Source organism: Mesoplodon mirus (genome assembly GCF_964341445.2).
Source record: "Mesoplodon mirus genome assembly, chromosome: 14".
NCBI lineage: Eukaryota > Metazoa > Chordata > Mammalia > Artiodactyla > Ziphiidae > Mesoplodon > Mesoplodon mirus.
The window spans coordinates 9,566,692-9,588,756 of NC_138990.1; the positions used below are offsets into that span (position 1 = coordinate 9,566,692).

General features: G+C 42.0%; 1 protein-coding gene across 4 annotated transcripts in view; it reads left to right on the forward strand.

Moving 5' to 3' along the window:
• The window catches only part of KCMF1 (potassium channel modulatory factor 1), a 71,761-nt gene extending 55,840 nt beyond the window's left edge, over nt 1–15,921 (forward strand). For all 4 annotated transcript variants that reach the window (XM_082643169.1, XM_082643167.1, XM_082643170.1 and 1 more), the window contains 4 exons: nt 4,707–4,808; nt 7,724–7,898; nt 10,885–11,167; nt 15,298–15,921. In XM_082643169.1, the coding sequence (XP_082499295.1) occupies nt 4,707–4,808; nt 7,724–7,898; nt 10,885–11,167; nt 15,298–15,559 (822 nt within the window). In that variant the 3' untranslated portion in view covers nt 15,560–15,921. The remainder of the gene's footprint in view (nt 1–4,706; nt 4,809–7,723; nt 7,899–10,884; nt 11,168–15,297) is intronic.
• The last annotated feature ends 6,144 nt before the right edge of the window (nt 15,922–22,065 follow it).

Genomic DNA, 22,065 nt, shown 5'->3' on the forward strand with positions numbered 1-22,065 from the left:
TAGGCTCTCATTTGGGAAGGGAAGGATGGTGGGGGTTGAGTGATTCTATAGTTCTTTTGAAACAGGATGAACTTAATCGTAATGATTATGTGGATGAACGTGGATCAAAAAAGGGTAGCAATTACAAAGAAGCTTTTGCTGCCTGTTAAAAGACCATGATCATCAGAGAAATGATGCCTCAGACATTTGGTATCACCAGAAAGTAACAATAGAAGATGATGTAAGGAAATCACAGCTTTTGAACATGTATTCTCAAAAGGAAAATGTTTCTCATGGGTGTAAAATTAGATCAGAGAAATAAATGAGTTTATCAAGTTTGTGATCCAGAAACCTAGTCAACAAATGACGATTGCCAAGGCAGTTATTTCACTTAAGGTGTTTGCTGTTGAGAAGAAGCATGGTGTCCCAGAATCTGAGTTCAAGGGCAGTTTCAAGTGGTCTAAGGAGATGATGCATCGAAGTGGATCATCCTCATGGTGAAGAACCTACCTAGCTCCCCAGCAGCTGCTGAATGAATTTGGTGAAAGACCAGTCTCTCTCTAATGCTGCAGTCTAGCTTCAGTGAAGGCCAGGTTATATGCTGGATCAGATAGGCAGTTTTTAAAATGCGTTTTTCTGTAGCAGTGAACAGAATGGGCAAGAAGTGTATTATGAAGCGTATCCAAAAAAAGGAGGGAGAGAGAGAGGGGAAAAGAACTCACCACATCATAGGCACTTAAATCCTCCTCTCTTGTTGTTTTAAAGCACTGTACAGTAGCCAGACAATGCCACCTGGAGAGGGTTTTCGAGTTCAAGAAAGAAGCTGGGGGAAATCCGAACTTGCTTTAGACTGGTTGATAATTGTATGGGGTGCTTGCTTTTAGATTTCTTTTTTAATGCACATAGCCTGTCACAGGGAAAAAGGTTTTGTAAATTCAGTAGTGACTTAGCATTTACATGTTGAATAGTAACTTCAGAAGGTATGTTCTAGACATTGGCCACACAGGTGACCACCGGTGTTAAGAATCTGCACTGACTGGTTACTCACTGGCATCCTGCACTGGGAACACGCAGAAAAATGGAAACTCCATTACGTTTTTGGCCTGGGGGTCTCACCTCAGTACACGGGTAACGGCTTCAAAGGTGCTGCAGGTAACAGCAGGACTGATGGTGACCCTCGGTGGCAGGATGACGCAGAAGGGGATGACTCAAGCAATAGCAAAGATTTGCTAAGACTGAGAATAGCAAGGACATTGTGGATAAGCATGTGGGGGAGGGGTGGCTAAGGACAACATTTGGTGTTTCATACAACAGGGTAAGTATTATTTTTCAGTACCTTTGTATATTCAAGCAGTATTTACCAAACTTTCTAATTATAAAGTAACTGGGACCCTTGTCAAAATACAGATTCTCAAACCTAGAATCACTTTCTAGGCAGGAGTCTAGGAAACTATTTATATATATATATATTCTTTTATTTTATTTTTTATACAGCTATCTGTTTTATAAATATTAGTGTCTACATGTCCATCCCAATCTCCAATTCATCCCACCGCCACCACTCCCCCCACCGCTTTCCCCCCTTGGTGTTCATACGTTTGTAGGAAACTATATATGTAACAAATGCTCCAGATGAATTATATCCTTAGCACGTTTAGGAAGCACTGACTTAAGCCAGTTCAGTAAGCCTTAACGTTGACAAATTGTTGGTAATTTTTTTGATTTTTTATTTTATTGGAATATAGTTGATTTACAATGTTGTCATAATTTTAAGCCAATGTGTTAGCTTAAAATTAATGGAATTTTCTTGTTCAGGTGATAGATATTTCTATATCATGTGGTGGTAGAAGTATGATAAGTATTAATGCTGACAGGCTCATAATTTTAGGGTTAATAGCTTATTCTTTGTGTGGAATTTGCCTGTCCTGTAAAAGGTATTAGGTACCATCTCTGGGAAGTAAAGACACACTCAGAGCTAAGCTGCATTTGTGCTCCTGGGTGCAGGGTGGCGTCTGTCTCTATTCCCACCTCTTCTCTGCTTCTCCTGCCCCACTTTGCTCTTCTTTTTCTCCCTTCCTCTTGTTCCCTCCATTATCTCTCAGAAAGTACAACCTTGATTTATCAAGGTTTTCATCCTAAAACATAAGTTAGCTTGCTAAGTATAAAATGTAAAATGTAAAATATAAGTATAAAGTATAAGTATAAAATGTAAAAACTTGTAAGGTGACCGGGCCTCCAGTTCCATCAGCACTTAGTTTTCCCTTCCAGGTCTTCATCTGAATTAGCTTCATGTGGCCCCAAGTGTCACAGCATCTTCCACTTGGTTCTCATCTAGCCTCTTGATTTTTCTGTGCCAGCTGCCAAACTAGGTGGTCCTCCTACCCCAGTAATTCCTTATCCTTGGTAATTCTTTATCCCTAGTTACTAGAGAAGTGTTTGCTTTTGGGTTATTTCTCTCTAAGTGAAGCAGTCTCAATACCTTCATCCTGCCTTATCCCTATAGTGAAATATAAAAGATTTTGAGTTACAGAACTGAAATTAATATACAATATTGAAGGATCTTGATTTTCCTTCTATTTTACATCCCTAACTCAAAGGTGCTTTTCTAGTTTGTAGGAGATTATCAGTCCTATTAGGACATTCTTAGTATGTTTGGTATCTGTACTTTCCCATTCTGTCTTCCTTCCAGGAATGCATGTTCTCAAGGAGACTTTCCTCTTCTAAGTTCATTTACATGCATCCTCACAGTACTGCAACTTCTGTAGCTATCTTTGTGCAGTTCAGGTTATAAATAGATTTTATCCAAAGGCCAATCCAAAAGGAAATATCTTAGAAGGAAGATGCCTTTTCCTTTTGGTAGTTATTTTCTCTTTGGATAAAAATCTCATACATGCAACTGGAGGTTGTTTCTGCTTCTCCAAACATTGTCGGTCTTTTTCCTTTTAGCAAATCTGGTCACAGTTCCCAAACAAGAAAGAAATCACACTGTCCTGCGTTTCTCATAGAGTTTACAATCCAGCTAGACAAGACAGAAACATGTGAAAAGTAAAATAAGTATATCCGACTCTACCCCACAGTGTCACAGCACAGGAATGGTACAGACAGTAAAACCCAAGTTCCTGGTAAGGAGAGAGTTGATAATCTGTAAACTTGTAAACAGATCCAATTGCTTTTCTCTCTGGCACCAGAAAAAGAAAAAAACACGTTTCTGGCATCTTCTGAAAAAACACAGTCATAGCTATCTACTTTGTCTCATTTGCCTCACAAGTATGTCCCATCGTGACCTCCCTAATTCTTTTGCACACTGTCTCGCTTAAATGTTATTTTTCCTGAGCAACTTTAAGTTTTCTTGAAGATATTTCTCAGAGTCCTGAGGCAGATCCTCAGGACAGCTGACTGTTTGCACATTAAGAGGAACCTGGGGTCCCATCAGAGTCCGGGAGCTTCTGCTTTGTAGTCGTGAGCGATAGGGATTTGTGTGCGCTTAGCCTCTAGGACTCAGCGTGGTTTGTTTTCCCCTCCGTGTCCCAGTGGTGTCCGTCCAGGCCTCGCCTTTTTCCTGTCGCCTCATCTCCAGTGCCGCTGTCCTCTCCCACTTGCTGTGAGCTGGCAGTAAGGTCAACCAAACGCCCGGCTTTACTCCAGGTGAAAGAAGTTAGGCACAGGACACATGTACTGGCAAGATGAATCCCACCCTCAGCTCTCCTGTCCCGGGAGGGGCACAAGCTGAAAGCTCTCATTGTCCAGGTCCTGTGGCTCCCTTCGGTTGCGCTCCTTGGCCGATACCAGACCTTTCTTCTTGGTTCTGTCCTTTAAGGTTGAAGTTCTTCATACTTCAAGGCTTGGCTACCACTCTTAGGCCATCATCTGTCCAGCTGGATTTCTGGAAGAGGAAGGGGCTTTCCCCTGAGAGTGGTGCGTTCCTCCTGTCCTTCCCTCTCCTGCCTCCTGTTTCACCGCTTCTGTTGAAACGGCTGCTTTGGAAACCACATTCCCGACCTGTCCAGCCGCCTCCGCCTGTGGACACATTATTTCATTTCTTCTTTCTCCTGTCCCTTGCCCTCAGGCCCACAGCGAAGTTGTCTTCTACCTCTTGACCTGCTCTGACCTCCCATCCTTCTGGGGAGTAAAGTTCTAAAAATGGTCTCTCATACCCGCTCGCCACCTTGGAAGTCCCATTCATGAATCGATAGAGCATATCTGCGTATTATCAGTAGTCATTGTCTGTCTTACCCTACCACATTCAAAGTATTTAAGTTCCTGCAGTTGCGTTTTTAGTAAGAGCTTTGCTGTCTTGTTTGGCTGTTGGCCCTCAAGTCTAGCTTACTTTAGGGAACCTTATGTCTCAGCCTTTACCAGTAAGACTGGACTTAGACATGAACGTGCACTAAATAGCACACTAAAGAACTATTTTTATGGAAAGTGTGTTACTAGACCATGCAGATGAACCGGCCAGGCTGTTGGAAGTCGTTGCCAGAGCTCAGATTTGACCTGTGTGTTTAGAATTGTCCGTCTGAGCCTGACAGGCGTCTGCTTCGGTGGAGTCACAGCACTGGTGCCTGCGGTTCTTGTTCAGCCTCCGCAGCTGTTCACTGGTTCAGGATCTACTTTGTTTTTGCCTGGTTAAAACCGGGTCAAGGTAAAATGTACAGTAACGTATTCATCCGGAAAGATGTCTGATCAGTGTTCATCTGTAAGTAAACCTGCTTTCTTTACTTTCGTTTCAGATTTGTCCAATATGTGCGGCATTGCCTGGAGGCGATCCTAATCATGTCACGGATGACTTTGCAGCTCATCTTACACTTGAACACAGAGCCCCTAGAGATTTAATATCCTTTCGAGAGGCAACAAGGGGAAACGTTGTTTGTAACATGTATCATTTCGATGAATTTTAAGGACGGCATCCCCAAAGCGGAAAACTAACCTCCAGACTATCTGAGTTGATTTAACCTTTTCCTAAGAGTGACTCAGTGTTGAGATGCAATGTCTTATTTCTCTTTTTCTCTGCTCTGACTGTTACGTTAATCATGCTCAGTAAGTGAAAGTTCCCTTGCTCGTCATCTTTAGTTCGTTACCATCAGATGTTTTTGAAGACAATTTGACCAGGTTATAAGTCTTCAGGAGGGTGTTTTCATACAAAAGAGGAAAATGCTAATCCAAGTTAAAACCTAGTTCATTAACTACGTGGGGGTTGTATTTGCTTGCCACCCCTGTTCTCTGTTGCCTCACCCTGTTATAGGCTGGATGGTGGGCAGGTGTGCGTCGTGGGGCTTCCTTCCCTTTTGGAGTTTCCTTCTCCAGAGAGAGCCATTTTCTGCCCCGTCTCTGAGTAGGATAGCATAAGGTCAGGTCCAGCTCTAAATTCCTTTCCCACTTTCATTTCTGCTTCCCCTCCCAAACCAATCTCATGACAGTTCCTGGCAGTATTCCCTAATAATCTCCAAGAGATTGCTGGCCCCCCAGAGTAAATTAATTTTGTAGACTCGGTGCTTCTGGTTTCAAGTTATGAATTGTTTTTCTGAAACTATCACCTATTAACGTAGGGTTCTGTTCTCATGTAAAGGTTTTAGTGTTCGTTGCAGTTTGAAGCAATTCAAGAGCTAATCACAACCTCTCTCCCTGCCAGACTTCATTCTGATTCCTTTGCTTGCCTCCCGGCAGTCATAACTCAAGCTTAGACTTATTTGAGGAAGAAACTGGTCTGGTAGTTTTCTTGTCCTACAGGTCCCATCCCTTGCTCACAATTCCTAATTTTCTAATTAGAAATATGGCCCTTTAGAGTTAGGGGAAGATAAGTGGAAACTAACGGAAACATAAAGATATGGACCCATCCTGAGAAGTTAGCCTATCAGCCTGAACTGAGCCAGGCTAGGACAAGTACGGAAAGAACAGAGGAACCCACTCTGCCTCTCTCCTAGATGCAGGGGACACTAAAAGCAAAATGAAGAAAGCGGTGCTTGCTTGTTTTTTTTTTTTTTCCAAGAGAATATGAAAATCCAAATAGGCCAAGAATACTTTAGCCTTAGAGTCACTTCTCATTTTGTATAAAAGAATCCTATAACAATACCCAGAGTTATGCTTGATCCATGCTTCACTCCATCTCCATGGAGAAGCTAGGCAAATAACTTAAAACCGTGCTGTTGTCCTGCACTTTTTCAGCAAGTTCAAGGGCCTCTAGTGAAATTAGTATCCGCTCAGTAGAATGTCCCATATCATCTACATGAATTTTTGTAAGATTCTTATGAGTCTTTCATTACCAAGAAAAGGTTAACTTATGCAAAATATAAGAATAAGAGAAGTCATGTGTTGCATTTTAGATTACTAACAAGTATTATCATTAAGTTCTAGAAAGCAAAGTGTTGGCATAGCAGTTTTCCTGGAAATACAACTGATTTTTCAGGTACTTCAAGCGCTACTGTGTGGTAATTTTGTTTGACATGAGGGAGTGACTTGCTTCTAAGCCTCTTAAGCACCCGAACTTTTTTTTTTTTAAACTACTTTGATGGAACTCTTCCTAAAGTACACTTTTTAAAAACAAAGTGTGATGATCACATCACTTTCTGCAGAACCCAAGCCACTGTCATGAATACCACCATGAAACAGTGTGCATTGTGGTGGCGCCTGAGGGCTTCCTGGGTGGAGCCACCCACCCTGTCCCCACGTGACTCCTGAACCATCAGCTGAAAAACCTGGGAAGTCAACACAAAAATTAATCTGTATTATATAGCTGTCTTTTGGCTGCTTTGTTTCTTTTTTTTTTTTAATTTTTGTTAGAGTATGGTTGATTTACAGTGCTGTGTTAGCTTCTGCTATACAGCAAAGTGAATCAGTTACACATGTACATATATCCACTCTTTTTTAGATTCTTTTCCCATAGATCGGCTGCTTTGAAAGAAGATCTCCCCTGCTACAATATCTAGTTCTCCCAGTCCCCCTCCCCGCCCTCCTTGCACACTCACACTCACCTGTGTGGAGGACGCACAGTGTTGTCTTCGTGAGTTTCGGCAGCTCTTTGCTCCTCAGGACCTTCTTCAGTGCAACTCACACGCAGGTGTATAAGGTGGTCGAGGCTGCTGGAACTTTGACTTCTTGATAAATGTGCTGTTACTCTCTCTGTGTCCACCTGTACAAGAAATTCAAATCTGGTTTTCTGCTTAGCAGCAGCATTGGAAGAAAAAAAATAACTTGACAGATTAAAACTAAGCCAGAAGGAGTCTTTTACTCCTGAATTTAAATTATTTATACTGTTCGTTTCTCATTACAGATGGTCACTGAGATTTGATTAGCCTGTATATTAGCACAATTCTCACCAAATATAAAAAATTGCTGGTTATTATTTGTGGTTACTTCGGTATGAACGTATACGGAATTCAGTACTGAGTAGAGGGTAAGAGAATGTCTCACCCTGGGTGTCTGACCAGGCAGTGCCTCCCGCCTCGTTTGGCAGTGTTAGGAAGGAACTTCTTCCCACCTGGAGAAACTTTTTTTTCTCTTTGAGAACACACACGCATACACAACATACACACACAGTATACACATGCTCACATGTTGCTTTATGTTTGAGTGTCTTTTTAGAGTTAATAGCCCTCATAGATATAGTTGTACCATGTGTATTCTAAATGAAATGTGCTATTTTAAAATGCTTATAATTTGGGAAATCTGCATGTCTATCTTGCAAGGACTCGAGTGATTTTTTTTTTCTTTCTATGAAATACTTGAGTTTTTTCCTTAACTTTGGAGTTATGATGAATCGAGTGGTGTTCGACATGTACGTAGAATGTTTCACCCTGGCCGGGGATTGGGAGGTCCTCGTGCACGTAGATCAAACATGCACTTTACTAGCAGCTCTACTGGTGGACTTTCTTCTTCTCAGAGTTCATATTCTCCAAGCAATAGGGAAGCCATGGATCCTATAGCTGGTAAGTTAGTTTCACATTAATAAAGGAAATGGCTGGGGATGGTGGAGCTCCCTTTAAAAATTTCTGGTAGGATTTGTATTCTTAGTCTCTTATCACACGCCACATGTTCCTTGACAAAATTCCTCTATATTTTATAAGTATAAAATATGTTTAAAGTAGACCACATAAAGTAGTTCATATTATTTTGGCATTTCTTTAAGTACTTAGAGGTATAAGAGAATAAGGAACAATCTATGTTCTATTTGTGGCCTCCAGTGAAACCCAAGAAAATCATAGAAGATTTCAGAGTTGAAAAACCTCAGAATTTCATGGTTCAGCCTCCATAAGCACACAGATAAGAAAACTAACTGACAGGACTAAAGAATTAAGCTCTTCTCATGGAAGAAAGTCAAGTAGAAGTGTCTTGTCCTTGCCTTGATTTGAGAACTATAGTATTGTGGAACATTCGTGTTTTAATAGCTTGGGAAAATCTTACTTTAAAAAACATTTGGGGGCTTCCCTGGTGGCGCAGTGGTTAAGAATCCACCTGCCAATGCAGGGGACATGGGTTCGAGCCCTGGTCCAGGAAGATCCCACATGCTGTGGAGCAACTAAGCCCAGGCACCACAACTACTGAGCCTGCACTCTAGAGCCCACGAGCCACAACTACTGAGCCCACGTGCCACAGCTACTAAAGCCCACACACCTAGAGCCCGTGCTCCGCAACAAGAGAAGCCACCGCAGTAAGAAGCCCACACGCCACAACGAAGAGTAGCCCCCACTCGCCACAACCAGAGAAAGCAGGCGTGCAGCAGTGGAGACCCAACACAGCCAAAAATAAATGAATAAATAAATGAATTTATTTAAAAAAAAAAACATTTGGGGCTTCCCTGGTGGTGCAGGGGGACACAGGTTTGAGCCCTGATCCGGGAAGATCCCACATGCCACGGAGCAACTAAGCCCATGTGCCACAGCTACTGACCCACGAGCCACAGCTACTGAAGCCTGTGTGCCTAGAGCCCGTGCTCCACAACAAGAGAAGCCACCGCAATGAGAAGCCCACGCACCGCAGTGAAGAGTAGCCCCAGCTTGACGCAACTAGAGAAAGCCCGCGCACAGCAACAAACACCCAATGCAGCCATAAATAAATAAATAAATAGAAAAAAGTTATTAAAAAAAAAAAACACAACATTTGAACATGTAGTTCATAGCCAAGTCACTGGTCTCATGCACGGCCAACCTGGGAAGCCAGCAGCAAAACACAAGGTTTGACAGTCAAAATGTCAGAAGTCACTGTAGCCTGAGACCCTGAAAGTTACAGTAAGCACTGGCAGGCAGTGAGAGTCCAGGGAGCCCATACAAGTCCGAAATGTGTACATACAGTGGAACGCGTACCTGAAATGCAGCTGAGTATAAATCTGTCATCAAAATAGGAACAGTGTTATTCATAAAATCTTCCTTAAAATGAGATATTCAGTGTAAAATATTTTTTTAATAGATCTATTTATTTATTTTTGGCTGCGTTGGGTCTTCGTTGCTGTGCATGGGCTTTCTCTAGTTGCGGCGAGCGGGGGCTACTCTTCGTTGAGTTGCTTCTCACCTCAAGGCTTCTCCTTTCAGTGGCTTCTCTTGTCGAGCGTGGGCTCTAGGTGCGCGGGCTTCAGTAGCTGTGTCACGTTGGCTTCAGTAGTTGTGGCTCGCAGGCTCTAGAGCACAGGCTCGGTAGTTGTGGCGCACGGGCTTAGTTGCTCCACGGCATGTGGGATCTTCCCGGACCAGGGCTCAAACCCGTGTCCCCTGCATTGGCAGGCGGATTCTTAACCACCGCGCCACCAGGGAAGCCAGTGTAAAATCTTAATTCCAAATGTGCTTTGGGCATTTGGATGTGCAGTAAGCCCCAAAAAACTGAGTTTTGGGAACTTTAAAAAATAGTTCTTCATCCAAAAGGAATATTTACCTGCTGTCTTTGGTAGCAGGCTCTAAAAGTTAATGTGATTTCTGGGGGCAAAATTCACAATTGAGACTCTTTCTCCATTCAGTTTTTTTTCTGTCAGTGAAAAGTAGTTTATGTTAGTGATGGACTATATGAAAGAATGGTGTTAAGAGCCCCTGGAACAAAACAACAGTGAGCAGTAAGGCAGAAATGTGCCCTGGAAATGCATTTTAATGGTGAAGAGCTTTGCCAGCCTAGGAATGTTGAAAGGGCAATCATCAAATCCGTGTAAGCCAGATAGACCCTCCACGTGGGAGAAGGCAACTACTGCACCTGACTTAGATGACGAGGCAGGGACAGGGAGCCACCTGGCTTCTGATGTCAGCACAGCCTTGTCCAAACAAGAGCGTCTAAATAGGCTGTACAGTCAGGAGCCAATCAGCTTCACTGGGCATCACCGGTGGTCCTCACTGCAGTGGCGCTCTGGGGCTCTCAAGCAGCAGTACCAGAAGGTTCCAGAGAAAGAAGGCAGAGGCAAGTGTACAACCGTCACAGTTAGAAATGATGCAGGTCTCTTGGATTTAATTCTGACAGTCATTCGATCATTAAATAAATGTTTGCCTACTGTGTGTCAGGTGCTGTTCTAAGAGCCAGGAATATCGTAAACAGTAGACTTGATCCCTGCTTTCATGGAGCTCACGTTGAGAGGGTTTATGTTATGTTTGGACCAGTAGATGAGCCACCTTAGCCTACTAAAATACTAAGAGAAAGTGTAACTAAATCAGCCCATTATGCAAACAGCTTACAAAACAATTTGCTATGTTTTGCTTAAAACTAATTGTGTGTGAGCTAATATTCATATGTATTTGCATTTCCCATACACAACACATACACAACTCTTGCCTCTGGGAGGCATCCTAAAGGGTATTAAGCTCCACGCTGGAACTGTGTGTCGCCACAGGTTACCTTCCTGTTGACGATCATTTTTAATGTTCCTCTGGTAACAGACTGGCCTGTAGCGTTTTGTTTTCCTCACGTCGCAGTAGACATTAATGTCTTCATTTCCGTTGGCAGAGCTTTTGTCCCAGTTATCAGGAGTGAGACGTTCTGCAGGAGGACAGCTTAACTCCTCCGGCCCTTCCGCTTCTCAGCTACAACAGCTGCAGATGCAGCTGCAGCTCGAACGGCAGCACGCCCAGGCAGCACGGCAACAGCTGGAGACTGCACGCAACACCACCCGGCGTACGAACACAAGCAGCGTCACCGCCACAGTCACACAGTCCACGGCAACAGCCAACACAGCCAACACGGAGAGCAGTCAGCAGACGGTCCAGAATTCCCAGTTTCTTTTAACAAGGTAGCTCAGCTATTAACGTAACGGCGAGAAGTGCCATTTCGTTAGCGCCGCGCAGCCTGAGACGACCTTTTCTCTCTCGTGCTTATATGTGTTCTTAAAGGCTCGGCCTTTGATCGAGCCATTAAAACTCACAGATCTCTAATCAAAGCTGTACGTTCAGTATTTCCTTAAAAATATGAAAAATAATAGTTTATTTTAGATAAGCTAGGAGTGCCGATGGTCTCGTTCTAACAGTGTATCATCATCTGATATGAATTTCTTTTCCCTGTTGCCCATAAAATGTAAACATCGTATCATTACATATACGGGACATACTAGGTGCATTTCTTGTCATAATTAACATTGCTGTCTTTTTATTGCCAGTTTCAGTCTGCTGTGAAATAGCCAAAAGTACAAGAGCAGATTTTATAACGTGGTGGTTTTCTCCTGAGAATTTCGGAAGAAGTGGAATTTAAATTTTTGTCGTTAGCGTACACAAAATAACTATTTAAAAGAATGGTTCACCACAGTGTGAAAAATACTTAGTACACACAGTAAATGGCTCTGCTGGATGGAGTAGGGTTCTTATTTGCTTCTGAAAACTACCATTAGCAACCAAATATGTTCCTCTGCTGAGACCTCCTAGGCATGTTATGTGACTTTTAAAAATAAAAGAATTTCAGAAAGAGCAGTAATGAGCAGATGTAGGCTCAGCAGATAATGAACCTGGACTAATGTGGACTTTTAATGGAATAGAGAAGAATATAAAGTTAAAAACTGTGAAACGAAGAAGAAAATTAGTGTAATATATCAGTTATCTCCAAAAAGTAATGTGTGTGACAACTAGATGTTAGAAGAAAACACTAGTTCTATGTATATTTCTTTTATCTCATGCTTTTAAACATCTCTGTTAGTACAGTGGCACATGTCTATAGTTGTAAATAACATATTGTTGATGCAGAATAAAAAATGTTTTCAGATCTCTGCAAATAGGACCCCTGTCAAGAGCCCCAGCTTTTACTAGTTTGGACCTTAGGCAAGTCACTTCACTTCTCCAAACCTCAGTTTTATAATATCCCATGAGTTTTGCTGCATTAGAATGAGAATTGTTTTGAGGATGAAATGGAATACAGGTATGTGTATGGTCTGGCTCAGTATCTGGCATGTAATAAAAACCCAATTAATGGTACTTATTATCATTTGGTATGGATCTAAGGAGGAAGTTTCAAGTGGGAAATTTACCTTTGTATTATCTCTGCAAAGTGAGTAACTGTGCCTGATTGATTATTACCAGAAAATGTGGCTTCAACGTAAAGAAAGCACAGAGCCACAGATCTAGGTACCTACCTCAGAAAGGAGCCCTACCAGTGTGTGTGTCTGCTGAGGGTTTGCTGGCCTGGGGGGTGGAATGAATGTCTTGCCCCACTGCCCTTTGGAAAACACATCTTCCCACCTTTGCTCCACTCTGGTTTTGTTTTTGTCTTCTGAGCTCCAGACTCAGTGAGCTTGAACTGGGACTTTTCTCTATGTAGTTATTCTAGACCAGACAGCCAGCAACCAGGGCACAGTATGGGTGACCTCTGAGTGCTTTCCTTGGATTCTGGTTGTAGCTTCTGGAAGGCCCCCTTTCTGTCATCTGATACTGTGTGTTGCATAGTACCTTGCAATTTGTAGACCACTTTCTACATCTTTCATTGTGTCATTAGACCCTGACTCATATGGTTTACCTAAGGCAATATTTCCCCAAAAATATTCCCTGGAACTTTATATATTCTAAGAAATATAAATAGTTACTTATGTTCAAGTTTTTTTCCTGATGAATAAGTCTGGGCAAAACTAAATAACAAATAGTTTATTTACCCTTGGGTGTCTCAGAACTTCAAATACATTAACGTGTGTGCTGAGAATCTTCAAGGCTAGGAGAGGGTCTGCGATGTTTCCAAGGGGAAATCCTTGTCCCTGGCCACACAGCTGTCATGTGATGTGTGTAGGGCCCCAGCCTCATCTTTGGTCTCTTTGACCAGGGGCAATTCCTGTTCCTGTCGCCTTGGAACTGATGGTGGGACACAGTTTCTTTGGGATCCAAAAATGGTTGACCTTTTAGAAAGCAGTTGTGTAAGTGCCTATGTCAGATTCCAGTCTCTTGGTAATGGAGCCAACTAGTTTTGCTAACTCCAGTTTGAAGCTCCTTACAAGCTTTGCAGTTACTTCTAGGTCCCAAATGAAGTTTGGCCATCAAGACATCTAGTCCTAATACCGATTTTATCTACCCGCCTCAGGAGTGAAACATTTTCTCAGTTATTTCCTAAGAAGCAAAACAGTAATACTAGAATTACGTGCTTTCCGAAGGTTTGGGGGCCTCAGCCTGTATGTTTCTAGTTTGCCTGCTTGCTATGTAGGTAGTTTTCTATGCATCCTTTCTCTTCCTAATAGGTTTGACTTTAGTTTGTTTTTCTTTTTAAGGCCTTTTCCAAAACTAAGGATGTGGAATGTATTTCATTTCTTAGCACTTTCAAAGTTTTTGATTGAGAATATGTAGCCTATTGCTCAATCTCCTGTTTCATTAGATACTCTCTTATATTCTTTTTTTTTATTTTTTTGCGGTACGCGGGCCTCTCACTGTTGTGGCCTCTCCTGTCGCGGAGCACAGGCTCCGGACGCGCAGGCTCAGCAGCCACGGCTCACGGGCCCAGCCGCTCCGCGGCATGTAGGGTCTTTCCGGACCAGGACACGAACCCGTGTCCCCCGCATCGGCAGGTGGACTCTCAACCACTGTGCCACCAGGGAAGCCCTTATATTCTTAATTTGGTTTTAATCATAAATGTCATCAGTCATTTCCTTTCAATGTCGATTTAATGGCTTTTATGTAGTTACCTTCCAGATCCTTTTGTGTTCTTTCAGTTCTTACATTTAGATCTTTTGTTTTCTAAGCCATGGATCTAATCATTGAGTGCTTTTGAACTTGATGGCTGTGAGATTTTTGAGCAAGTCACTTAACCTCTTCAGTCTCTTCTGCCTATAAGTTGATAATAATGAGACCTAACTCGTAGGAGTTAAAAGAGAGAATCCATACAAAAAGCACTTAAAGCAGAGCCCATGGTGAGTGCCCAGTATGCCTCCCCCATTGTTACTTTGGGATGCCCCCACGCCTTCCAGCATCGGTGGGACAGCAGGGAACAGGTGCGGGGTGTAGACGAGCTTGGGCTCCGAGAGCACCTGGCTTCTCCGGGAGGAGCACCTGTCACGCGTGCCTACTGAAACTCCTTTCACTGTCACCATCTTCTCCCTGTTTGTTGCTTTTCTTGGCCCCAGTGCTCCAACCAGTTTCCCTTTCTTTCTTTGCCACTCAAAATGTAGAGAAATAAAATTAGCACTGAAACTAAGCAGAATTTTGCGTAAGTCACTTAACAGGTTAGTAATAAAAAGTCAGCTCTTAACATCCGTCCAGTCTCTGTGCAAACGAACCAGGTTTCCCAACATGACACAGGTCTCATAAGTGCCTGTTGTCAGATGAGCATACTGGGCCGTTAAACCTTGGGTCAGACCTGTTACACAGTCCTTGGTAGAAGCGTAGGTACGCACGTGCTCGTGCGTGCGTGCGTGTGAGTGTGTGTGTTTGCCCTCCCAGTCTTCTGGACATATCTTCATTTCAGCAAGAATTAGATGGAAATAATAGAGAAAAGCCAAGAGAACTTTTAGGATTCTTTTCGGTTGACTATTCTAATCACTGCAGATTTTGTTTTTGTGACCAGAGTTGCTACTTCTCTTCTTACTCCCCACTGGTAAAATTTTGGTTAGGGAAATCACTACTTCCCCAAGTATCTGATCTGTTAGAAATTTTGTTTTCCTCAGGAAATTTTTCACCCCAGTTTCCTCTAAAGGGAGTATGAGAAGTGTAAATGTATTTTTTCTCATTGAATCTAATTAAAGCATAGACTTGCACCTCGGGGTAACAGTATTGCTGCAAGTGTGGGGAATTCATCTCAACATAATTAAGGAGGTATATTAGAGCAAGGTGTTCCATTAATATGTCTCAGATTCTGAGCTTCGCCACCTGTGAAGCTTGTACAGGGTAGGACATCGTAGAAATTGACCACGACGTTGTTCATTGACTTTTTACCAATGAGATCTTTTCTTTTTCATTTACACAGGTTGAATGATCCTAAAATGTCTGAAACAGAGCGCCAGTCCATGGAAAGTGAGCGCGCAGACCGCAGCCTGTTTGTCCAAGAGCTCCTTCTATCCACTTTAGTTCGTGAAGAGAGCTCGTCCTCGGACGAGGATGAACGGGGGGAGATGGCAGATTTTGGTGCTATGGGCTGTGTAGATATTATGCCTTTAGATGTTGCTCTAGAAAACCTAAATTTAAAAGAGAGTAATAAAGGAAATGAGCCTCCACCACCTCCTCTTTGATGCCATCCCACTCCGCAGACAATGTCCTCTGTGCTGTATTTGCCAATGAAAGTGGACAACAGCTGTCTTGGGTTTGTTTGGTGATTGTAATTTCAGGTCTGTCACTCTGTTACATTGTGTACATTCAAAAGGAAGAGAGAAAATATATACGATAATCATTTCCACTTAACTAATTTTTACTTCTAGCAGGTAAATGTAGGTAGCAGTGCAGGGGTGATCTCTGCTTCCTGTACCTTGACATGCAAAAGGCTCTCCTAATACTCCACATTCAAACTGAAGAGGAAAATTGAAATCTCTAATGAAGCTGCTGTGTGTATTTATGAATATTAATGAATAAAAACTGCTTGGATGGTTTACCTTAACTACTGCATGAGGTTTTTTGCAGCGTGCATGAGTTTTAGTGACCTTGTTATTTAAAAAACTTAAATACAAGGAGTAAAACTTAAAAATAAAAGCCCAAAGCTTTCCCAAACATTATTCAATGGTTACGCAGCAACAGAGTTACTTGACAAAGTAGCTTTTGAATAATGTCTGCCTGAATCACCTTTCTTTGTGTGCCTCTACGCACAAGCCAGCTCTGCAGTGGAACCTGGGGTCGTAGCCGGTGTCGCGCTCCGCCCTGTGTGACTGTCCTGTCGCCCTGTTAGTCATCTTACCGTGTGGAGCTCAGCCTGTCTAACTCATCCATAGAAGACACACCAGTACAGCTACTGTGGGAATCTGCTGCAGGCGTCTGTGTGCCCTGAAAACAAATCCTGTTCTACTTGTTTAAAGTTTTTACTTTTTGTGGTTGTTTAAAATTTTTTTCAATTGTTAAATATGTTTTATTCAGGTGTAGATGAATTTCATTTATTCACTGTTCAACAGAGTTAACCTGAATTATGTTGTCTTTGTTTTTGAAAATCTCACATTCTCAATCATACTTTGCGTTATTTATGTATTTGCTTCATAGTTTGCTGAGACAGATCAGTATCAGGGGAGCTTTGAGGATTTGCCTTCCCAGACTTTGTCAATATATTACAACCAAATTCTTAATGCTAACTTTAGCACCTTTTATTTATTGGGTTTTTTTCAGCATAAAGAGTAAAGCCTTTTAATTGAATCATGACACCTATATGCCTATATTATTAATCCTATGTGTAAAAAAAAAATGTACAACTCTTTTGGGTTTGTTTTGGGGTTTGGAGGGGCCGGGATATTTTTTATTTTCTGTTTCAGTTTTTGTGCATAGACTTTTCACACTAGCTCCAAGGCAGGGACAGTGGGTTTGGGGTTGGGGGGCAGTTTTTGGAATGTAAATTTAGGACTTTTAAAAAAGGTGCGCACAGCTTCTGATAAATTTATAACTAGACTTAACCTAATCATGTCTTGTTCCAGCGCTCTCTCTCCTCTGAGCCCTTTCCTCCGTCTCCCCTCTTCCGCTGTAGTCCTTTCCTTCCCCGTCTGTGTTTCTCTGTTTCTTCAACACAAGCATACAGACTCAAGCACCCTCCGGTGTTCTCCCGAGAACTGTGAAGTCCATGCTCATCCAGATGTATCCAAAAAAGATGTCACCCCACATTTCTAAAAAACTGTTGCTTCTCCTTCTCTGAAACTTCAAACTCCAACAATTTCCAAGTATCCTAGCTTTGTTTTCTTTAGTTTCTGTGATGGAAAATGTTTTAAAGGAAAATTTTACACCAGGCTTCTGGTTATGCTAGAAGTCCAGTCCAGTAGGATTTTTTTTTTTTTCAGTTGGTTGTTGAGACGTTTCAAAAACCAGTTTTCAAGCTGTGGTCTTTTCACACACATCTTCTGCACATACGTCACACATTTCAATAAAGCATTTTCAAGACTGTTGACCACTTGGATTTCTTTGGTGTTGGTGAATTAGCCTAACCATTATTCAGAGATTGTATATCTCTAATCTAGTTTTTTTGGTTGGTTTGGGGTTTTTTGGGGTTTTTTGTTTGTTTCATGCTAGACTTGAAGGTCCTGATTTTGTGTGAATGCATTACTTTGGATGTGAGAAATAGAAATTGCCAATTATGTTCTTTCCCTTTACTGCACAAATTCTGGGAAAATGTAAGATCCTTCCTTTTTTAACATGGTTTGAGGGAACAACTGTAAGTCCAGTCAGGGCAGTTTAATTTAGATGATCAATTTGACACTTCAGAAGACCTAAAGGTTTATAAGATTCCATCTCAGATTACTGTATATTATTTTTTACCAGATATTTTACAAATACCTCACCTCATCCTGTATGTAATCAATAATAATGTATTAGGGTAGAAAGACACAGATTATCAATATAAAAAATATATTTAAGCCCTTCAAATTCTTGTGTCCTTTTTCTTTAGTTTCTGAATTAACATCATATTATTGGGATTATTGAATAAAAATAATTGCAAAGACAGTGATGTAGAGGAGAGAAAATCACTATACCATTGTTTATTTTGGCTACAGCTTCACGCTTCTAAGGACCAGACCCTGAGTTTTGAGAGGTTTTTGTTTTGTTGAGTTTTGAGTGTCTAGGGTGTAAGTTTGTAAGTGTTCTGCAGTGCTTGTCTTCGCTTACTGCGTGGAAATAATTTAAATCTGCTCAAGGTGTTCTGGAAGAAGTTTAATGTCATGACTCACAGAGAAACCACCCCCCCCCAAAAAAAAGCTAGTGAAGAGGAAGACCTACAGGGAATGTTTGAAACTGTATTTGTTTCTATTTCTGTATAATTTATGGACTAGAATATGCTGTGTGTTAAGAATCCCAAAGTATCAGTAATTCCTGCTAAACGGTAACTGTGTAGGGGTTTGTGGGCTTCCCACTCCTGGATAGTTAATCATGGAGAACAGTGGAATTTTGGAATTTGAAATAGTAGAACCTACCGCATGGCTTCCTCAGATTGTTTTTCATTCATTTAGTTTCCTTAAGTACTTCCGCTCCTTTGAACAAATAGAAATGCCTGTACTTTTATGGCCATTGTCGTAAGATACAATTTCTATGATTGGCTACGGTGAAATATTTGGATTTGTATTTAGATTGTATTGGTCTTTTGTCTGTTTTCTTTTTTAACCCAGAGAGTTGGGAGCCTAGGTTTGTCACGCAGTAGATTATTACATTTATAATTAGACTCAGGCAATAGAAGAGAAGGTCCCTCTCCCTATGACCCACAAAGAAATGTAGTTTAGGATAGCGGATTATGTTATTAGAATAACAGAAGCAACACAAAAATCCATCCATCCCATTCAATTTGAATTTCGATAACGTACAAAGATTTTATCATACTAAGCCTGTTGTATTTTTTCTGGTCTGTGGGCCACAGTTAAAAACAAAAAACAGGTAAGGAGTTTAAAGAGTTCTCTTGACGGCCCCTCACAGCAGGTATTGCATTTCCCTTGTGTATTTTACTCCATGGCTCTTGGGAGCGTCACAGATTTCAATAACTCATAGCTCTGTTTAAGGCCACATAAGGAAAGGTGGTCAAGAGGAAAGATAGTGGAAGGAGGTGGTCGGTGAAAAGGGCTCTTCTGAATGAGGTCCCTGCCACTGAAGGTGTCTGGTAAAAAATAGGAAAGTCTACTGTAACTGGAGTCTGATGATTAGCACAGACCTGTGAAACAGCAGTGTGTAAAAAACTATCCAAGTGGGTGCTAAAAGCTCTTTAACAAATGTATCAGTTTTGTAACAAAAAGCCCCACATCAGTGTTCATATATGCGAGGTCTGCTGTTTCTCCCTTATTTGGAGGCACATGCAAAATTGATTTCATGTGCAGTAATAAGTAAAATGCTATGTATGAAATTTTCCCAGAATTATGCTGAAGTTGTGATGTCTGGCACAAAGGTCTTGCTTTTCCATGCTTATTTTATTTATTTGGGGGGTGGGGGGGCATGCTGCACAGCTTATGGGATCTTAGTTCCCCAAATAGGGACTGAACCTGAGCCCTGGCAGTGAAAGTGCCAAGTCCTAACCACTGGACCGCGAGGGAATTTGCAGACTTTCTGGTCATTTGTGACAATGTGAAATTCTGTGGCTTTAAACATGGCCTTAATCTGAATAAGTTCATCACGGTATTACAAAGCCAAATTTAGGTTACTTTGTTTTTCAGAATAGTGTCAAAATATAATTCCTATGCCATCAGCTTCAACCATGTTTAAGAAATGCTTTGTCTTTGTTTCTGAGTATTACTATTGGTTCTAGTTTTCAACCCATCTCTGTCATATAATTGTTCTGTAAATAAATATATGAGCTTGGGAAGTTCCTTAAGGAGCCCTGCAGCAAGCCTTGCTAACTTGGTTAGCAGATTCGAGTATGAAAGATTATTCATCTCTCAGGCTGGTCCAGAGCCTCAAATCTACATGACATTTTAGCCAGTTGCTATCAGGTGGGCAGTGCCTTGGCTGGCCTCAAATTACAGAGCATGATGCTCCCCTCAAGTTCTCAGGTTTCATAAAGTCAGTTGAACTTTACAGCAACTACTAAAAGAGATGGTTCAATCAAAAAGAAACCCTTCAGTATGACTTTGTGTCCCTGATAGCTGTCCTTGGTGTGCAGGTTGTGCACAGACATTGATGGATGTGCACATGTGACCTGAAACCCTGCGGGCCACACGTGCGCACACTCTCCTGAGGCTGCTCTCAGACCTCGACCGATGAGTTTTAGAGTCTGAGGTCTTCACTAATACTTTAGGAACCACCAAGAACCTAGTCTGTCCTTTGTTCCCTTTGTAGACAGTGGGTGTGGCCTGTGGTTTGTTGGCCCCTCTGTCTCCATAAACCACCATCACCCCTGATCTCTCCTCATTCATGTATACTTTCTGAGCTCTCAGTAGGTACAGAGCTTTAGTCCAAGCCTAAGCATTGCTTACAGCTTGTGGTTTTCACAGACATTCCCCCCCCCGTAAGAGAATTCATCAGAAATGACCCCTAGAAGAGCCTTTCACCCTCACCCAATTGGGAGTGTTTGCAAAGGTCACCAAGCCTGTTGCATTTGGTAGATAGGGTGACCAGTCTGATCTGGTGAGTGAGCTACTTCTTTAAATCTTGCTGTCAGACTGGAGTGCCCATGTTTAGAATCCCGCCTTACACATAAAACGTCAATCCAAATTTGATGTTTTAGCAAAGCCGGCACAAAAACAGTTGGGACATCCTATTCTGTAAGCTGCATGAAGTCCCAGTTCTCTCCTATTTAGATCTTCTGACCACACCCTGTATAAAAGGTTTAAACACTTGAGGTAGAAGCAACAATATTCTTAAGGTAAGATTTTGTAATACTCCTAAATCAGCAAGTGCGCCAGACCAACTAGGAAGCAAGCCTCAGCCACGGTCTCTTACCGGCTGAAGATTTCCTGGATTCTTAACATCCTGCATAAGCTGCTCTGCCTAGTCTGGAATACCTTTAATTTTGTCTGTGAGAGCCTCTCATGACAACAAGACACTAGTTTCACCAATAAAAAACCCATCTTTGGATATGCAGCATCCTAATTAAAATCTGCTGCATTGCAAAAGAGCTTGTCACTGGAGTGCAAGCAGATTGGATGGCAGCCACCTTGTTCACTGACCAGTCTGATTTAAAGCTTACCTTACCTTGAAAAATATCCCACTGACAATACAGCAGTATTTTTAAGTGAATTACATTGTAACAGGCACCCAGACTGGTTTACACTGAATCCTTACATGGATTATCTTTTATAACATCATCACTTAGCCACCCGGTTTATCTGTGTGGTCTGATTTGAATATATTTTGGGGTACATATATAAACAAACTTTGTGTTATACACATCACTTTCCATTTCATTCATGTGGAGCGTTAGTGGCTGTGTTGATTACCTCTTTAAGTAATTCTCAGCAGACACTGTGGTACCAGTGTCTTAGCTGTTCTACAGGGAATTTTCTATAGTTTTAAATGCCCCATGAATATCTTCTTCCTCTTGTCCCTCTCTGCTTCCTCTATTTCCTCTGTCTTCCATCCGTGTGTGTGTTTCGTTAGTGCTTCTAGTGACATGTAGAAGTTTTAGCTCCATTTGCCTACAGAATTTTCAGGACCCACCCAGCTTACCCTAAGACCCATTGTTGATGGCACTTGGGATGAACACGAAGACTGCTGAGCCGGAGAGGTGAAGGTGTGGCCTCTGCTCAGTCCAGACAAGGACTTTGGAGTACTTACCCTACTCACAGCCTCCCAGGACAAGCAAGACTACAGAGTGGGAATTGGGAAGGAGCCCCCAGAACTTCGTCAGCGCAACGTGAGTCCTACCCACCCAGGGCCTGAGAAGGGACAAAGCTTGATCCTCATCCATTTTTTTTTTCCCTCTTCAGAGTCCCTGTTAGCTTTTTGCTTGTTGCTGGTTTTTCCCTTTGTGAACAGCCAAATGCCTCCAATGAACAAAAGTGGGTTAAAAGTGATTGGTGAAATCATAAAATTTTTGGCATCTCCCTGAACAAGAGCCTTTCACTTTAACCTGGGGCTCTAAGGGTTGAGACTAATGAGCCTGGGGTGGTCTCTGGGAGGGAAGATGGAGTGTATCTTT